Genomic DNA, 18,434 nt, shown 5'->3' with positions numbered 1-18,434 from the left:
TTCTGCTGTAGGTGCACTGACGAGGTAGGTGCTGTCTAAGAACAGGACAGAAAGATGGATGATGGCACAGAATTTTTGCATCTGCTAAATATGTAATACAAAACAAGAAGCTCTGTCAGCACCAGATGGAAGGCAGCCTGGCTTTTTATCAATGCACTGCCTGCAAATTTGGACTGGAGCATTTCAGTGGCTTGGGGGTTGGGAGCGATGTCCACATGGGTACCTTTCCTGGTGTCCAACAGAGATGAGATCACACTCCAGAATTCCCTTTGAATGGGAAAGGAGGAAGCATCAGAGATACTCTCTCTCTTTCTAGGCTTCTCACTTTCATGAAAATTGACACAAACTTAATTAGCCTCAAGGCTGATGACTGTCAAATTTGATTGAAACTGGGCAGTCATCTGGTGTCTCTTCATTTTAGGTTGTTAAAGAATATCTGTGGTGGTGCTGTGGTTGGATGCAAGCACCCGGAAAGGCTTTTGCTCTCTGCCCCATGTCCACATTGAAGCCCCTTTGCTCTCAGGGTGGTCCCTCAGCACTTGGATTGTCTCCACCATTTGGTGACCCAAGGGCTGATGTCCCCATCCCCTCCCATGGCAGCAGGAGGTTTTGCAGACCCTGTTGAATGGGATTTCCAGGTTGGTAACAAAAAACCTCCCCACCTGCTGCTCATCCTGCGTCTGTAGCAGCTCCACGTTTATTGAGTGTATTAATCCCTTCCTCAATCCAATCAACAGGGCATGAATCTTCAACCTAATTTAAGCTTATTCAGCCATTTTGTCCCTCATTTAAGGCCCATTTCATTATGGTTCAATTAAGAACAGCAAAAAGCAGGCTCCCTCCAATTACCTTGTCTAGTGCTTCCTTCTCCATCATGCATTTGTGCCCAAATCTTCCTATCCCAAATGATGAAACCTTTGCTGAATGTTGGCTTGTGTTTGAGCCAGAAGTACACATTCTCCCTTGTCACACTCAGATTTTTTTTCTGCTTTGGAAATCTGTTGAATTTTCCACTTTTCAGGAATTTTTCTTGCAGTCTTCCCCTATGGGCTCGAGCTGTAGTGCTGGCTGCATCTGCACGAACCAACCTTACTCTCAAGTCATGTCTCGTGGTTTAAATCTCAAAAAGGTTTGCCAAAATGGTGTTAGGAAGAGCCCCTGTTGGCCGAGCAGAAAGAGACATGTCTAATCAATAAACGTGGGCTCTAGGATGCTGGTTGCTGCCTGGAGGAGAGGATGGGGTTGGAAGAGGAAAGGCGTTCAGCAGAAGAGGGAGATGAGTGGATTCAGGGTGCTGAAAGATCAGTCACCACTCTGCTCTTGGATTAGCTTTGCTTGGATGGTGCAGCATCAGTTAGCCAAGCCCTGTACAAGAAGAGATAGAGCCATCTGCTTTGGAATTTGAAAATAGCTCAGGGAGCAAACTGAGGGTGCCAAAACCCAGGCTATGGGCAGCACAGGGCACACAAACCACCGGTTGTTGGGTGGGTGAGGAGAAAGGGCTCTGGTTCAGTGTTTCAAATGGAAGCATATATCTGGAGTCATTCCACATATTTCACACCAGTCTTCTTTTTCTCTTATTACTCCAACTGCCAAGGGACAGAACATGAACTTTCTGTATCATCACAGAGCTCAATAGATTTCCTCTTACCTTCAGGGTCTGAGCTCTCTGCCACGGTGTTTGTGTTTAAAGCCATCAGTAGTGTTGAAAGCAAAAAACTGACTCAGTAATTCTGTTTGTGGAGACATAATGTCCTTGGATCAGATAACAGCACCTTCCCAGTACTGCTTTTACATACTTCATTAATTCACGTAGTGTTAGTGGCTGTCTGTCCTCCTGTTCCACAACAACTGCCTTCATCTTGGGTCTGGTATTAAATGTGGAGGTTGGTGGCCCTGCATGTGGCAGGGGGGTTGGAGATTCGTGATCCTTGAGGTCCATTCCAACCCGGCCCATTCTGTGATTCTGTGATCTTTGACATCACATCGGCAGCCTGATTGAGTGAATGGCAACCTAAGCCATTCTGGGATGACCTGTCCTTGCTTATGGGGCTCTGCTGGTCTTCCTTTGAGGTTTCATCTCCCTCCCAAATGAAGCCACAATCCCTGACAGCCATCAGCTCCACCCCACACCTTCCCCAGCATCTCGCTCACACCCTGGGCTTGGGAATGGTGAAATCCCATCCCCTCCCTGAGCCCACTGCTGTTTTCTGATGATATCAGAGAGATGCGTGGCACCCAAAGCTGAGCTGCAGTGTGACACCACAAATGACCAGCTAATTAGGCAAAGAGGAGTGCAACGAATTTAGATTCTTCTTTAGGGCTCACAGACTATTAGTAATCTGGAATTTGTTAATTGAAAATTGCTTCCTCTGTTTGTTGTTGGCCTTTTGGTGGAGGGGGATATTTCCTGCCTTTGGACTGCGTCGCTGGATCTATAATAATGCACTTTGTACATTAGTGCCAGGCACATTTGTAATTGGCTACCCTATTAAAGAACACTAATGATCTTACAAGTGTTCACAAATAATGAATAGAATGGCCCCTCGCTGAATTGAGTAATTTATTCACTGACATACTTGCAGATCTGTTTTTCCATTATTTAACCCAGCTTTAGCTCTCTGCCTGCCTTGCAGAGACATCTCCTCTTTCGGTCATGTGTTAGAGATAGTATAGGTCACAGGAAACTCACTGTTCATTGGGACATAGGGCTGCTCCATACTGGAGCACATATGTGATAGGATGTGCAGAGCAAGCAGCAGTGATGTCAGTCTCTGGTGCGTTCGTTGCTGCTGGGATTCTCCTGAAGCATAAAAGAAGGACAAACAAACAGAACTTGGGAAATGCAATCCAGAAGGCTATGCTGATTTTCTCTTTTAAATATGGAAGCCATAAAATAGAGTGGTGGGGTTGGTTTTCCAGCTACTGCCCCGCACAGGAGAGGGAAATGGAATGCAGCTCTGCCGGGTTCCTGCACACCATGGAGCTTTGGGCAGATCTTTTGCTGCTTCCCAAATACCCACACTGTGGCAAGGTGCTCTGTGCTGAAAGAAACAGCTCAACAAAGCTCCCAGTTCTATTTTCACACAACAGGCCTTGTCCTAAAGTACTGCCTACTTATGAAAAACATGCAGAGCTGTTTTCCATGGAGGATAATGGTGAAGGAAGGTACATCTTATGTCGGGCTTTTGCGTGTTCTTCTGAGTCCTGTGATTGTCCATCAGGAGGAAATATTCTTTGGGGCAGAAGCCTGATGTGATGTATGGGGGGAAATGGTAATGCTGGGTCATAATTACAGGCTGTGACAAAGAGGTGGTTTGGGTCAGCATGCTTAGAAAAGGGCTTCCTACAGTGGGAGCTTCGTAGCCACATCACGGTGAAGATTCAGTACCATGTAAGGTGTTTGTGAGCCTGAAGAGGATAGGTTTGACCTCAAGGAAGCATGGACAAAGGGAATGGCTTTGCATAAGTGGATTTGTTGTGAGGTTCCAGAAGCTGAATGGGTATGGAGCTGGTTCCCTCCTGTGACCCACGCAGCACTGCCTGTGCCCATTCTGTGGCAGAGCTGTAGGGATGGACACCCCACCACAGGGCACCCCCAGCAGAACAGCTCACACCGTGGGGCCTTCCTTCCCAGCAGGAGAAAACCTGCAGTGACTTTATGGGGGGGAAGCCAAAGCAGGGAGACACTGGAGGTGACTTGAGACCAGGGGAAGGTGCCAGAGCTTGGTTTTAGAGGATGCTGGAGCTTGCTTCTGGGGGGAGAATATCCGATCCTGAATTTTTGAGAGGATGCTGAAGCCTGCTTTGTGAGGGGCCACCAGAACTTGCTTTCTTTGCACTTGTTTCTATTAGTATGTGTGTATGTTTTTTAGTGTGATTTTTTCTCTCTTTTTTTTTTTTTTTTTCTTCTTTTTTTTTCCCTTTTCCTTTCTATGAGGACGGGGATCTCTCAGACCCCTATTCTGGAGGATGCTCTCTGCGGGACTTCGGCAGCCGCTCCCCGCACAGCTGAGGGTTAACGGGGCGGGCGGAGCGGGCGGGGCGCGGCCCGGCGGAGCCCATTGCGGCCGGTTCCGTTCCGTTCCGTTCCGTTCTTGCGGCGTCTCAAGCGCCGGGCGCGGAGCAGCGGAGGGGAGCGCGGGTGGAGCTCCCCCCCCCCACCCCCCCTCCCGCGGCCCCGCCGCCCCCGGCCACCACCATGGTGCAGAAATCCCGCAACGGAGGCGTTTACCCGGGGCCCGCCGCCGAGAAGAAGCTGAAGGTGGGCTTCGTGGGGCTGGACCCGGGAGCTCCGGACTCCAGCCGGGACGGGGCTCTGCTCATCGCCGGCTCCGAGAGCAGCAAGCGGGGTAGCATCCTCAGCAAACCCCGTTCGGGGGTGTCGGGCAGCGGGAAGCCCCCCAAAAGGAATGCTTTTTACCGCAAGCTGCAGAATTTTCTCTACAATGTGCTGGAGAGACCGCGGGGCTGGGCTTTCATTTACCACGCATACGTGTGAGTAATAAAAAGGTGGTGGGAGAGGGGGGACAGCGCAGCCCCCTCCCTTCACCCCCAGTCCCAAATTTCTCTTTGCCACCCATCGCCAATCGCGGAGTGCGGGGTGGGTGGGGGATGCTCCAGCTGCAGAACGGCTGCGGGGAAGGAAGGGAGTGGGGGAGGGTGGGGGGGGGGTTGGAAATGCTCGCTGGGGAACCTAAGAGTGCTGCGAGCTCCCCCCGGAGATGCCGCAGCCCCACGGTGTCCGGGCACGGTGCACCTGGGGAAGGGGTGTGCGGTGTGTGTGTGTGGTGGGGGGGGGGAAACTGAAGCTGTCCCTGCAGAGCTGGGGGTGGCTCCGGTGGGGAGGTGCAACGCACCGGCCCTATGCACCCCCGTTTACCTCCCCGCTTGCGGGGGAAGGGGCTGCGGTGGGTGCATGCAGGGAAGCGATGGGGAGGGAGCGCTCCTCCGTCTTGCTTGAAATCACCATAGCAATGCTGCGAGCTGAGGAACACAAAGCGCTGCTCAGGAACTGGCTTCTTTCCCTTCCCCCTTTCCCCCCCCCCCATCCCCCTCCCCTCCACGTCTCCTCCGGCCCCATCTTTTGCGGGCTGCTGCGGAGGATGTGGGGCTGGGGAGTTGCGGATCCGCAGTGGGGCCGAGAGGTTCTTCTGTGCCCCCTTGGGAGGCAGCGGGGTGGGAATGTCTGCGAAGAAATGCTGAGCCGTGTCTGGGGCTTCCTGGGGGGGGATGGAGAGGGAACAAAGGAGCGGTCCCGGGGTGCGCATTTCCCCTCGGCAGCCTCGATTTTAGGCTGGAATGGCCACGTTGGGTGGGGAAAAAATGCTCCTGACTGCAGGTTGTGCTGCAGGAGAAGGGCAGCTGGCTGCTCGTTGTTGGGAGGAGGATTGCAAGGGGAGGGTCAGGATAAGTCGCTGTGTTACTGCTACTCCCTTCCCTCTGGGACTTTCCACAGTCCCACGGGGCTGTTCTGCGGTCCTGGGCTCCAGCGCAGCCCTGTTTGGATTCCTGCTCCCTTAAAGCCGATGGATTTTTTTTGTTTGCGTGCTCTTCATCATGGCCAGGGCCTTCATCAACTCAATCAAGAAGATTTTGGGGGCCTTTTGTTATTTTTTCCCCCATTCTTTTTGCTGCTAACGCCATTCTCAGATCAGATGTTGGGATGTGCTTTATGGTCCTCAGCCATTTTGTGCCTTGAGGCCTCCCAGGGAGGTGTGTTGCGTCCGGGTGATGAGATGCTGTTTGGGAGGAGATGCTGTTTGGGAGGAAGGGAAAGCTTTACCCTGCACTGCAGAGGGCTGGGGGCTTGCAGAGAGCTGGGTGTCCCTGGGAGCATCCTTGGAGCTCAGTGGCGGCTGTAATTGGAATGAGGTCCTGAGCATTCTCCATGGCCAGGAATTCTATGTGCTTGGTACTGCAAAATCTCATGGAGGGGCTCATCTGGCTTTACAGTGAGGATGAGGTGGTTGTATTTAAGAGCACACAGTGCATGCTGTACACAGGTGAAAACCCAGTTTGGGCTGGCAATGGCAGCAGCGAAAGGAGCTGAAAGCCAAATGGCCAGCAAAGGGTATCCCTGCCTGGGTGGGCTTTATAAGCTTCTTTTGCTTCTTCAGCTGCTGTCCTAACTTCTGATTCACGTTGCTCTCTGCACTGGCATTGGCTTGGGCGAGCAGTAATCATCACAGGGCACGAGCAGGGCATCCCAAGCTGCCTCCTCCTGGGGTTCACCTTCTCCTGAAGCCCCCATTTCCAGCGCATCCCTCTAGAGCCCCGCAGCTGCATCTTGCTTTGGGCCCATGGCTGTGCTTCCTGCGTGTCACCTGGTTGTGCCAGGAGCTGCGCCTGAATAGGAAACACTGCAAAACCACCCCTGACCCACACTGCTGGGAAATGGAGGCAGTGCTCAGGGCTGAGGTGGGAGCTGCACTGAGGTCTGTGAAGCATTAGTAATGCGATTAATTTTTTGCAGCGCGTTGGGATGTTTTGTGAATGCCAGTCTTCTGAACCATGCATATAATAAGGTTGGCTGTGGCAGGTCAGTAATATGTTATTTAGAGAGCTGGAGGGTACAATGAACATCTCACAAAGTCACTGGGGAAAAGCCCAGCACCAGCTACTCCCTTTGCTGCCCGTCGACCTGGCCCCACCAGGTCCAGCTCTGTGTATATCAGAATGGGGCAGGTGGGGGCTTTTCTGGGTTTTTGTAGCTAAAAGTCCAACAAGGACAGCACAAAGCCTGCTGGCTGCTTCTACACAGACGTGAGGGTGAAGGGACTGCCTCAAGGTCATGAAGTTTGTGTGGACTAGCTGCCTGGAGATCCCCATGCAAGTCGCAGTATTTCCCATGCTGCATCCTAGCTCCAATCCATTGATCTGTTTTCCTTCTCTTTCTGTCGTTGTTCTTTCCCTTTTGCACCATTTCACGCAGTACAAATCGGAGAAATTCAGTGCAGCTTCCATCCCTCCAGCCTCACCCCAGCTACTGCCTCTGTAACAGCACTGTGCCCTCCGTGAAAACAGTGCTCCCTATTTCATACTGCTGTGTTGTGATTCATTTCTATGCATAACAGCTCTTCCCACACTGACACAAGTGGGTGACCCACTCATGGTGTGTGTGTGTACATCACATAGGTATGTATGTTCTGCACAGTCCTATGGATGGCTGAGTCTCATGGATCCCATCTTGGAGTGTGGCTGGAGATGGACTCTAGCTGAATCTTATCTCCCATATTTTCCTGGTATTCCTCTTCTTTCTCTCATCTCCCTCTCTTTTTTCTTTTTTTTTTTTTTCTTGTCTTTTTTGGCAGAGCCATAGCACTGCAGCACATGGCCTCATTCTGTTCAAGGTTGAGCTGAAACTTGAAAAGTTGTGCCCTGTCTAAGCAGCAAGCCATGCCTTTTGAGGGACATGGCAGCTCTTAGATCTCACGGCAGCTCTCTGCACAGAGAAGCATTTTGCTTGCAAAATTGTTCGGTTTTCCTTTTTTTTTCTTTTTTTTTTAAATGGTGTAGATGATCTTTTCCCTCCTAATCCTCTTACCTTGCTTATTATCACTTGTCCCATGCTTGGTGGTGCTGAGCCTGAAGTACTGTGATGCATCTTATTCCAGAAGGGATGCTGTGCTCTGTGCTAACTGGGCACCCCACAGCCTTCTGTGTCTGCAGGTGCATTTCCTGACCTCTGGGTGAGCTGCTCTTGTTTGGGACCTATATTCAGCCACTTTTGAAGCTGTGCATCTACAGCAAATGTAATTTTCGATTCTGTTTATTGTTCTCTGTGGCAGCAGCTATGGAGCATTGGGAAGATGAAGAGTTGATGCAATTTCTTCCTTAGAGATGTGGGGTTTCTTGGTGCAGAAGAGGCCTCTTTTGTGATTCCTCCCAGCCCTCAGGGACCGGGAAAAATGTGGTTATTGCATGCAGATCATCTTTCTCAGATCATCTTTTACTTTTGATATAATGCCTTCGGGAACCCTTAGGTATTTTTCTGCTGTCAGAAAGCTTGTGTGTTTTGCTTTGGTTTTCTCCCCAGTTAATTTTGTGTACCTATTTCACGGCGTTGATTAATTAGGAGAAAATTTAAATTGACCCTCGTGTGTTCCTCCCCATGCTCAGGTGAGCCTTTAACAACCCCAGACTCATCCAACCCACCAGTGATGGGCAGTGTGGGTCCTCCCCACATCCTATTGTGAAGGTCCAACACAAATCCCATGTGCTGAGCATAATGGAGCTGTTGGGCTCTGGAGACCGATGCCCTCACCGTGCAGTTTGTCCTCCCTGGGGACTTCCATGCAGCGATGCCTCACCAGCTCCTGCTTAGTCAGAGCTGGGTGGGAGCAACCTGATTTAATGTGTCACGTTCCAGTTGTATTCACCCCACACTGACATTCAGGAAAGGAAAAACAAGTCGGTCCCCTGGGTGATTTCCTTTCTGCAATGCAATGTACCTCAACCAGCCGAGCCTCCATCTTTCTTAAGAAGGAATGACCCCCAAAGCAAGTCCCAGATCCTCTTCTAAAGGGAAGATGGGTGTCGCATCAACAAAGAAATGCAATTTGTGAAAACCACAGTATTATTTATTTTAATGGATATTTTTTTGCTTGACGGCAGATCTGGGGGACGTGGTGGGATGAGAATCTGTGGTCTGTCGGTAGAGCAGAATGGCAGGCTTTTGTCAGGCTTTTGCAAGGCTTACCGGGATAAAAAAGCACAGAAGTTTTGTATGTGGCATTTGGGATTTAAGCAGCAAACGCTCAACCCTGCATAATCCTGTTTAAGGTAGCCCAAACAGACAGCTGGTTTCTCTGTGGGCTCTTGAGGGACTGATTCCTCTTTAAAATTGCAGTGGCAGTTCCTGCCATGTACTCACCTGCAAAGGAGAAACAGGGGAGCAAAATAGGATGGAGGGTGGTTCCTACAAAGGATTAAACTACAGCATGCTTCTGTGGAAGTGTGAGCCTGTTTGTGTGAGATGTCCCCTACAGAGACAAGATCTTCAGCATTGAGCTGGATAAGCCCCTTCTTTCCATGGTGGTTTGCGTTGCTATGGGATAATGCAATGGCTTTTAGCCACCAGGTGATCAGAACGGTATTAATTACATTTAAAAACTGGCTGATCGAGGTGGTCTGGGCTGAGTTTGATGAATGCATGTATTGTGAGGTGGTTTGAGCAGTGAGTGTGTGCCAGCAGGACCAGGTCGTGCAGGAGGACACCTGGTCCATCACTGCCATGTGTTCAAACTGTTCCTAGCTGGGCTGCAAGCCAAGAGCACTTGGGCTCCTCTGACATCATCTAGAGCAGAGGATGGCCCTGCTGATGCTGCAGGTATTTAAATTGGGCTTTTGGTGGATGTGCCCATCCATACAGATGGAAAGAACAAGGTGGAGCTCCTGGTGACCTCGGCTTCCCACGCGCTTCTCCCAGCCCTGCTCTGGGCAAGCTGTGAATGCAGCAGCCCCTGAGACACAGACTGAAGGTGTTTGGGGAGGTCATGTGCATCTGTTCTAAAGCACTGAATTAATTATGTGCAGAGCTGTCTGCTGGGGAGTATCTTGAGCAGAAGTCACTGGCTGGGATGATGAGAGCTGCTTTATTGCAGCCTCTGGGCTTCCTGACTGCCAATAGATGAGGGAAACCGGAGCATTCCTCTGCCTATCTCTCATCTGTCTGCAATATCACTCCAACCTCTAACGTGCTTTTTAAATATGTGAAAAGCTCTGGTGTTGGTTAACGTCCATCTGGTGACTTCTTTTGGGTGGACTGGGCCTTAAGCTTCACCAAGAAGATTCAGGTTGGATGTTAGGAACACTTTTTTTTTTCTCTGAAAGAGCAGGGATGCAGGGGCACAGCTGCCCAGGGAGCAGTGGGATCACCATCCCTGGAGGTGGTCCAGAGCTGTGGAGATGTGGCACTGAGGGATGTGGGCATGGTGGGGTGGGATGGACTTGAGGATCTTGGTGGTCTTTTCCAACCTGAATGATTCTATGACTGGGTGTTGGGCAAAGAGCAGCTTTTCCCAGTGCACAGGGAATGGGAGATCTGTGATATCTTCTCACATCTCTTGCTGCTGTAGTGGTGTGCTTTATACTATGATGGGGGCACCAGGAGTGCTGGGTGCAGCAGGAGCTTCCTGCTTTGTGTTAGTGTGGACCGTGCTCCGACACTGAGCTTGGTGATGCTCAGATGCCTGCTGGATGGAGCACTGTGTCCTGTGTTCCTCTCAGAAAGTCCATAGGATCCTCAGAGCATGTCTGCCTTCTGGAGATGCCCTTTTCTCTTTTTATGACAAAGGAAACCTGAGTTCCCTTGTAAACCTTGGGTGGAAGCTGGATGAGATGAGTCCCAACAACGAGGTGAGAAGACAGGGCTTGGCATCTATTTGCAAACTGAAAACTGGAGTGAGCTGAGGCAATGCTAAGCATCTCCCACCCCAGCCATTAGGAACTGTGGTGTTCAGAGCCAGAAGTGCACTGTGGATGTCCCAACAGGTGAAGTTGGGAGATGGGTCTGATCCAAAGCAGAATGACCACAGTCTGAGCTCCACACTTAGCCAACAACTGTTAAGAAGCAATTTTGAGAAAGGAACCTTTACAGCAAACCCCAATCATCTCGTGGACCTGCAACCCAAGTCCCAGAGGGAATTAGAGTATAATCAAGTCTTATTAACACTGATTATTGTTCAGAGCAGCTCTGGTTGTGTCTGGGCTCTGGGAGCAGAGCGCCTGGCAGGATGGCCAACCTTCCTTCTGACACTGACTGCATCCCAGGCAGGGGCACAGGGCAAGGGAACAAGAGAATGAGGAGTGTTGGGGAGCAGCTGCCCTCACTGGGTGGGAGCTGAGGATGGTGTCTGTGTGTGTCTATTCATTGCAGCAGTCACTCAGCTTCCCTAGGATGAGATTGCACGAGGCAAAGGTTATGCCTTCAGGATGGACTTTCTCAGGGGTTCCTGGGTGCTGCATTTGCAAACAGACCCTAATGTGCCTCAAGTCCCACCTTCTGCTTTACAGCTCCACCAACCCAGGGAGCAAAATCTGTCCGAGGCAATTGCAGAGCTGCTGTCACATGTTGCAATGGATGAGTGCAGCAGGATGGGTTTTCCTCGCACAGCTCCTGCAGACACGCTGTCACTCCCTGTAAAGCTCTTGTGGTGCCCAGGAATTAAACCTAGCAGAGATCCTGGCTCAAAGGTGACTCACACACACCTCTTCTCCATCGCCTGTGTGAGTGTGGGAGCTCACGTCTGGGCACCTGCTGCGTGCATTTCTTGCAACTTGTGTTTGGTGTGGTTGGAAATTAATGAGCTGTGCAAAAGAGAAAAGAGAAACTTCACTCAAATAGTAGTTATAGTGAACACCAAGGGGAAAACAATGTTAATATTGTAGCAGCGTGTAAGCAACCCTAATGAAAGTCAAGTCTGTGAGCTTCTGTTCTATACGTGAAGCCCAACGTTCAATGCCTGCTGTAAAGACTTCAGGTTGGATAGTAGGAAAAGTTTTTTTCCAAAAGAGCAGTGATGCAGTGACACAGCTGCCCAGGGGGTGGTGGGGTCACTGTCTCTGAAGTTGTTCCAGAGCTGTGGAGAGGTGGCACTGAGGGGTCTGGGCAGTGGGCACAGTGGGGTGGGCTGGGGTTGGATTTGGGGATCTCAAAGCTTGAGTGATTCTGTGACTTTCTGTGTTGGACAGAAGGCAGGTGTTAGTCCTAAAGTAAGTGCTGGGGAACTGCTGGTAACTGCTTTGTTCCAGTCTTCTTTTTAAGAGTGTTTACCTGGCTGCTTTTTTGTTTTTGAGTTGATGGGTTGGTTGCTATTCCTGCTCCTTGGGCAGGAAACAGGTTGGTGTTGGTGAGGACGGGCTGTCCAGGGCAATCCACCAGACTCAGGAGCCCAGCAGAGTTCATCTGTGCTGGGAGGAGGAAAGCATCTCCCCAGGAAACGTTCCCTGTGCTGAGGTAGGGATGGCTTCTGTGTGCTTGCAGCAGCTTCTCTGTTGGAGTGCTGTGAGTGGCAGTGAAATGGCAGCACTGGGAAAGTTTTTCTCCTGCATGTTTATGGGATTTTGTGCGACATGGAGTCTCAGAGTGGCCATTAATTGAGTTTATGTTTGCTTGGAGCTTCGTTACTAGGTCTGAGGAATGTAGAAGGAGATGTAAGAGCACTCCATCTTTCACTTTAGAGGAGAGCAAAAGAGTTGAATATAAATCTCTCTGTATTACAGCTGGGCAAATAGAGAGTGAGGCCACGCTGCCTTCTGCCATGCTGATCCATATGGGAATGAAACCAAAACACATCCATCCAGAAGGGACAGTGAAGAACAAAACTCTCCCAGTGCTCAGGGCTGTGTGTGGCTCCTGGAGCAGACTCCTTGTGCTGTGATTGCTGCTTCTACCTGGGTTTGCTCATCCTTCTCCTTGTCCTGTGCATGGCAAGCATGAGGATGTTGTCCAAGCAAACCCCTTGCTGGGCCTTCCTCCAAGTTTCCTGGGTTTATTAGCACTGATTTGTGCTTGGGGGACTAGTGAGACTCCTGAGTCATCTCCTCAGGCAGGGAGCTATTTATTGCAGTGTGTGTGTTACACTCCATGGGAGTGGGTGTCTCTCTTCCGCTTTTGGATCCTGCCCTGACTCTATATAAAGGCTCCAGGCTTGAATGAGCAGCAAAACTCTGGCTCTGCTGTTTGGAAGACGGGTGCTGCTGACCTGTGTCCTTGACTGGAGGAGCGTGGTGGTCCTGAACACCGATAGGAGTTTGCATGGGATATTTGTCCTCCTCGACATCTCTCAGCTGCTAGAATGGCTTGTAGGGACGTGGGGCACTGCATGATGATGTCCAGGAGCACTTCTTGCTCTGCAGCGGCTCACAACCAAGCAGGAAGCATGATTTGTAATTCCTTCTTACCCCTCAGGTCGATTTGTTGATGCTTTTGGCTTTTTAACGGGTGGTTTATTTTTCCATTTAAGAGAGGTGAGGTATTTCCTAGCAGCTGTAATTCTCTGTTGGTATCAGAGCAAAGACTTGGAAGTGCCACGGGCAAATGTGGATGGGTTCCTCTAAGACACTGACAGCCAGATCAAGAGGGGCTTCGCTGTGTTGTTTTCCTGGGGTGGAGAAAGGCCTCCCCTGTGTCCTGGTGGCCTTGCAGAGGGCTGTCTGGATGCCAGACCAGCCCTTCCCCAGCAGCTCTGCAGGGAGCAGCATCCATCTGAGCGAGAGCTGATGGCAGCATTGGACCAGGGCTGGCTTCACACCCCATTAAGCATCATGCTGAGCCACAGGGACCAGTCCTTGTGTTGTCTGACTGAATTGCTGGCACTTCAGGAGGGCTCTGTCTCTGTAGCCGGAGGGACTGATGCATTTAATCTGTATTACTGCTAAAGAAACTTTGTTAATTGTGACATCGTGGTTTGGTCCTGGGGGCTCCTGGTCTGTTTTTGTTTGGTTGGTGGTGTTTTTTCAGTTGTGGCATTTTCTATTAAAAAGGAAAAATTTTGTAGAGAGAAAGAGATTGGGAAATTTTCTGTCATGTCTCAGACATGATATGCAGCCATTTAGAATTTGGCACTCTTTTTTTTTTTTTCCCTTTTCACATTTTTCACTTTAGAATCTAGATGTTTTTAATGTAATTCTTATTTGGCTGCTCCTTTCTTAACATGCCAGCTAATAAGGGGAAAGAAGGATTCCTGCACTGAGCTTTTGTTGCTGCTGTTTTTCCCTTCTGCAATAGAAATCAGATCTAATGTGAAGCCTCCATGAGCTGAGCTCTGATCACTGGTGGATGCTGGGAGCATCATGAGTGATGCTGGGTGGCCCTGGGCTCACTGCACATCAGTAGTTGCAGCATCTGAGCCAGGAAAGATAACAGCATGCAGGGCTTGGGATGTGGTTGTAGGCCAGCAGTGGCTTCGTAGAATCATTAAGGCTGGAAATGACCTTTAAGATCATTGATGGGGACATAGGCACATACAAGTGGGTGAAACATGTCCCAGGCTCAAATTCTTGCTCTGTGCTTTGCAATGGCCAAACCTGGGAAGCTGGCACTACCTTGGCTCCATCCATCCTCACTCAGGACCTTGGCTACATGGGAAGCATTTCATCCAGTTGGCCATTTTTGCCACCTTCCTTTGTGAACCCTCTGCAGAGTGGAAATAAGCTGAGCCCCAGCTCTCTGCAGAGAAGCTGAAATATGCTGAACCCCCCAAACAGGCTGCATTCCTACCCAACCTTGCTTTTTTGGCTCTTGCTGCAAGAATGGATATTATTAAAAGCATCCAAGGGAAACTCATTGAGTCAATGGGTTGGCAGCTCCACCCGTGGCCAGGAGTGCCCATCTTTCCCACAGCCGTATCTTGGTGTGATGTGGGTCAGAAAGAGCTGGAGTTGAGCCTGAGCCCACACTGTGCTCTCAGCCCTTTTGGGTGGGGACAAAACCAGGGGGTTGGTGCAGCCATCGTGGTGCTGGCCCAGCTCAGACCTGCTGGGGCAGCTCCGTTATTTTTCATTTCTGAAAGCGCAGCAGAAATTAAATAAAAGTTAATTAAATCTTTTTTTTTTTTTTTTTTCTGCCTGCTTCCTTTCCCTGTTTCTAGGGAAGACTGAAAAAAATGTACTAGAGAGGAAGCGAAACTCTGAGCATCCTCTGATGAATGCTGAATATGGCCCCTGTGGGACTGCAGGGAAAGGCCCTGTAATTATGGGGAGCGTCCTGCGAGGCTGGGTTACACAACCAGGACGGAGAGCTGCTCCTGCTCTGTTTGCAGCAGGCTGATGAGGCTGTGACTCAAAATACTACCTGGCTGTTATCCATTCATTGCTTTTCATCGTTGCTGGTGTCCTCTACACACAGCACAGACCGCTCGTGAGGCTCTGAGCCAAGGCAGCAGGGGAGGAGCATCCAGGACCACAAAAAGGCCATTTGATACTGATGGTGACACAGTTCTCAGATGGCCCCAGTGTGTTTTGGGGCTGGCTGATGGTCATGCAGCAATGCCACCAAGTGAAGGTGAATCATCCCCAGCTCGGGCAGGAGCAGCATGCCCTGATGGTGGAGCAGTGTGCTGCTCACAAGCTGTTGGGTTTAGGGGATGGAGCGTTGTAGCAAACGCCTGGAGGCATTGTACGGGGTGACTTGCACCTCTGCATGGTGTTGGCCGTGCCCTGGTGTCGTGCTGCAGGATGTTGTTCTGCTTTTGAGCTGTTGTGTGATGCTGTTGTTGGCTCTGATCCGTGCGGACTTTGCATGCTGGTGTGCTTTGTGCTGGCCTTGTGCTCCTCCAGGAGGATTTATGAGGCTGCGGGCATGTTTGGATTTACATGTGGGCTTAATCTTAGCTGTGTGCTAGGGAGAATCATCCACATTTGGGAGCCCAAGTGTGGAGGAATTCCACACCACAGACAAGATCCCTGCAGCAGAGCTCAGCACCCCGTGCTGTCACCATGGCCTCTCCCTCCTCCAGCAGCAGCGATCACTTCCTACACAGACAAGGAGACTTCAGCGTGCATCCTTGTTCTGCCAGGCCTTGGCTTTGAATTATTAAATAATGTCTCTGTTATGCATCTCCAAGTTTGTTAGAACGCAGCTATTTATCAGAAGAGAAAATAGTTGTTTCCCTACTTTAGGAGTTGACTTCATCTACTTGTGAGACTTGCAATAAATGGAAGAGCATTTTACAGAAAAGACATCTGGAGAGGCTGAGGTTGGAAGTAGCTGTGTAGAAGCACCATCTTTCCAAAACAATGTACAGTTCTCTGTCACAAAGTCCCTTTGGTAACTAATCTGTATCTTCTGTCTCAATCAAAGCCAACTTGTATGGGTTTCTCACTGTCTCTGAGAGCACTGCCTGTGGAGTTCTATCTTTTCCAGGGTCAGATTTTTGCCTGCTGCTTGTGGGAAGTTGGATGGTACCTACTGCTTTGGAAGAGGTTGGCTTGGAGCTGCAGCAGCCCAGCCCGTGTCTCTCTCTCTTATTTGTTTTTCTCTTGTTTGAGCAGTGCTTTGCCCCTCTGCCTGTGCAGCATCCCTGAGCAGCACTGTTTGATTGGACCCAGGCAGGCAATTCCCTGTTATTCCCAAGGAATACATGATGGGAATGAGTTGGAAATGGGGCCCCACTGCTGTCAGGCCAGGGCTGATTCCCTCTGCACCATCCCTGAGCTGCTGAGCTCCCAGGAGCAGCCATCCACACAGTGCTGCAGGAGCTGCCTGGGGATCTGCTCGTGCCTAGAGAAACGGGTGAAAGCAGGTTTTCACAAGCCTTTGCCTGCCATTTTAAATGGGAAGGATGTTTCCTTGGCAACGAGATGGATGCTTCCCAGCAGAGCATATGGCTTCCATCGACTTTGATTTACCAGTGTGTTGAAATGGCAGCTAGATAATCCTCTTCGGCTTTAATGTGTCTATGCCCTGTATCCCTGTTATTTGGGAGCTTTAAAGACCCTGGGTCAGGTCCTTGCAGTGCTGGACTTGTTTCCAGCATCCTGAAATGGAGCTGGCAGGATCCCCACATCCTGGAGACTTGTGCAGGCAGGGAGCAGCACCCGAGCATCACCCCAAGCAGTGAGCTGCAGGGCAGGCAGGAAAACATCTCCTGTTCCTGCTGCCTTCCACCAGCTGAGCTCCTCCTCCTCGGGGAACATCATCTGCAGTCCTCTCTTCCTGTTCTCCTCCCTGCTTTAAATCATTTTTAGATGTTTTCTACCTTTCACCACACGATCATCTGCCTCTTGCAGCTTGCTATTTATTGTTGTGTTACTGGTGCTGGGAAATAAGAAGAGGGAACAAACCCCTTATTTGCTGGACTGGGCTCTGCAGGTTTGCTGAGCCCATGCATCCTCCTCCTTGCTGCTGCCCATCAGAGAGGAAGGCTCTCTGTGCTTTGGCAAATTGGATGAAAATTGGCCAACATGGCCAGATATTAGGGGAGCAGCCAGACAGGGCAATCACATGAGCCTCATTGCCTTAGGAACTGGGATAAAAATAGAGAACTCTTTTCATACGACTGGGTGGTGCTGGGGCTGGTGGAGGGATGCGAGTAGCAGAGAGTGCTGAGCTCAGGGCTCAGGAAGAGTGACCCTAAATGGGATGAAAGCAGATTGCTGGCCTGCAAGCATCTGCACTGCAGGGATGGGGAGGGGGTGTGCTGCCCTGTTGTTATTGCACTGATGCTGCATGTTTTGGTGAATCCCTCGTGCTGAACATGGGTAGCAATGCATATCACCTGGCCTTGTAACACTTAACCAGGAGCATAGAAGGTTGTAAAAGTGCCAGAGTGTGGCGTGGTTAAATTTTACAGGAGGCTTCATGCTAAGGAAAAAGGGGTGTTCTGATCCCTCTGCCTCTATCTGCCGGCTGAGGGCAGGCAAATTGAGCAGGTGGGGAGATCACCAGCTCTAAGCCATATTGCACATACTGTGCAAGTCTGTTAATTAAAACTGATGAGCAAGTGAAATTAGCAGTGCTCTGGTAACGCACATGTTTCCTGCTTTGGCTCTACCCATGAGTCTCTTGCTCCAAGACCCTGCTCTCTTGTCTTCGTTATCAGTGTACAAAATGGGGGCCAGACCTGGGCCACCTGCCCTCAGCAGGCATTGAAATCTTAGCCTGTCCTTCGTTGTTGGTGATCACGTTGGAAAGGGAGCCCAAGAGCACAGCTCTGTGGTCCCATCTCTGGGAAAGCATAAACCATGGGTTTGGGGCATGGTGAAAGTGAGATGGTAAAGGCTGCACAGGGATGTTGCTGTGGAGCTGGTCCTGCAGCTGTGCCTGCAGCTCCCTGTGGGGCTGTGAGGATGCTCAGCATTGAGGTGCTTTAATTCTTGTGGCCATGAAAGCAGTGCAAAGGCAGAAACAGGGAAACAAAGCTAAGGATGCTCAGAGAAGTGTGGCTTGTCCTTGGTGTGCAGGGAACCTCAGGCTCGAGCTGAATAGCTGATTCTGGGACAGACCTTTGGAAAGCTGGCTACTATTCCTGTCTGCAGCAGGAACCAGCCCTGCACATTTTGAAGACAATCTTCCTATCTGCAATTAGACCAGAGCCTATTTCTGTATATCCCATTCCCTCGAGGAATGTTTAGATGAGATGCAGCATTACATTTTGCAGGGACATCTTGCTTTTAACCCAATTTGAGAGCACAGTTAAGTCAGGTCAAGTGACTTGCCCAAGTCAGCAAGAGGATTTTTTTAATGCCTTCGTGCTCAGATCATGCAGCATAGCCCTTAGGTTTTTAAATTTATTTCTTTTTTTTTCTTTTTTCCTTGGAGGTATTGCTGAAAAGCAGGGCTTTGCTCTTAAGATGGAGAGAGAACTTGATCTTTGTATACCGATAAAGGTTAAATTTGGAAGGCTTGTGTGCCTGTACTTACTACTAATAATTTCTCAGAGGTGGAGAGGAAGCAGAGATTCTTTTCGGGGAATACCCTGTGGGATGAA

At 50.1% G+C, this 18,434-nt stretch overlaps 1 protein-coding gene across 9 annotated transcripts in view; it reads left to right on the top strand.

Annotated features, from left to right (window-relative positions):
- Window positions 1-4,201: 4,201 nt before the first annotated feature.
- Window positions 4,202-18,434, top strand: part of KCNQ2 (potassium voltage-gated channel subfamily Q member 2) — a 59,115-nt gene continuing 44,882 nt past the window's right edge. For all 9 annotated transcript variants that reach the window (XM_031589774.2, XM_090151944.1, XM_090151946.1 and 6 more), the window contains exon 1: window positions 4,202-4,497. In XM_031589774.2, the coding sequence (XP_031445634.2) occupies window positions 4,202-4,497 (296 nt within the window). The remainder of the gene's footprint in view (window positions 4,498-18,434) is intronic.

The sequence above is a fragment of the Phasianus colchicus genome, chromosome 17, assembly GCF_987193195.1.
Source record: "Phasianus colchicus chromosome 17, bPhaCol1.hap1.1, whole genome shotgun sequence".
Taxonomy (NCBI): domain Eukaryota; kingdom Metazoa; phylum Chordata; class Aves; order Galliformes; family Phasianidae; genus Phasianus; species Phasianus colchicus.
The sequence above is the reverse complement of the archived record's forward strand: the minus strand, read 5'-3'. Positions and strand labels throughout refer to the sequence as shown.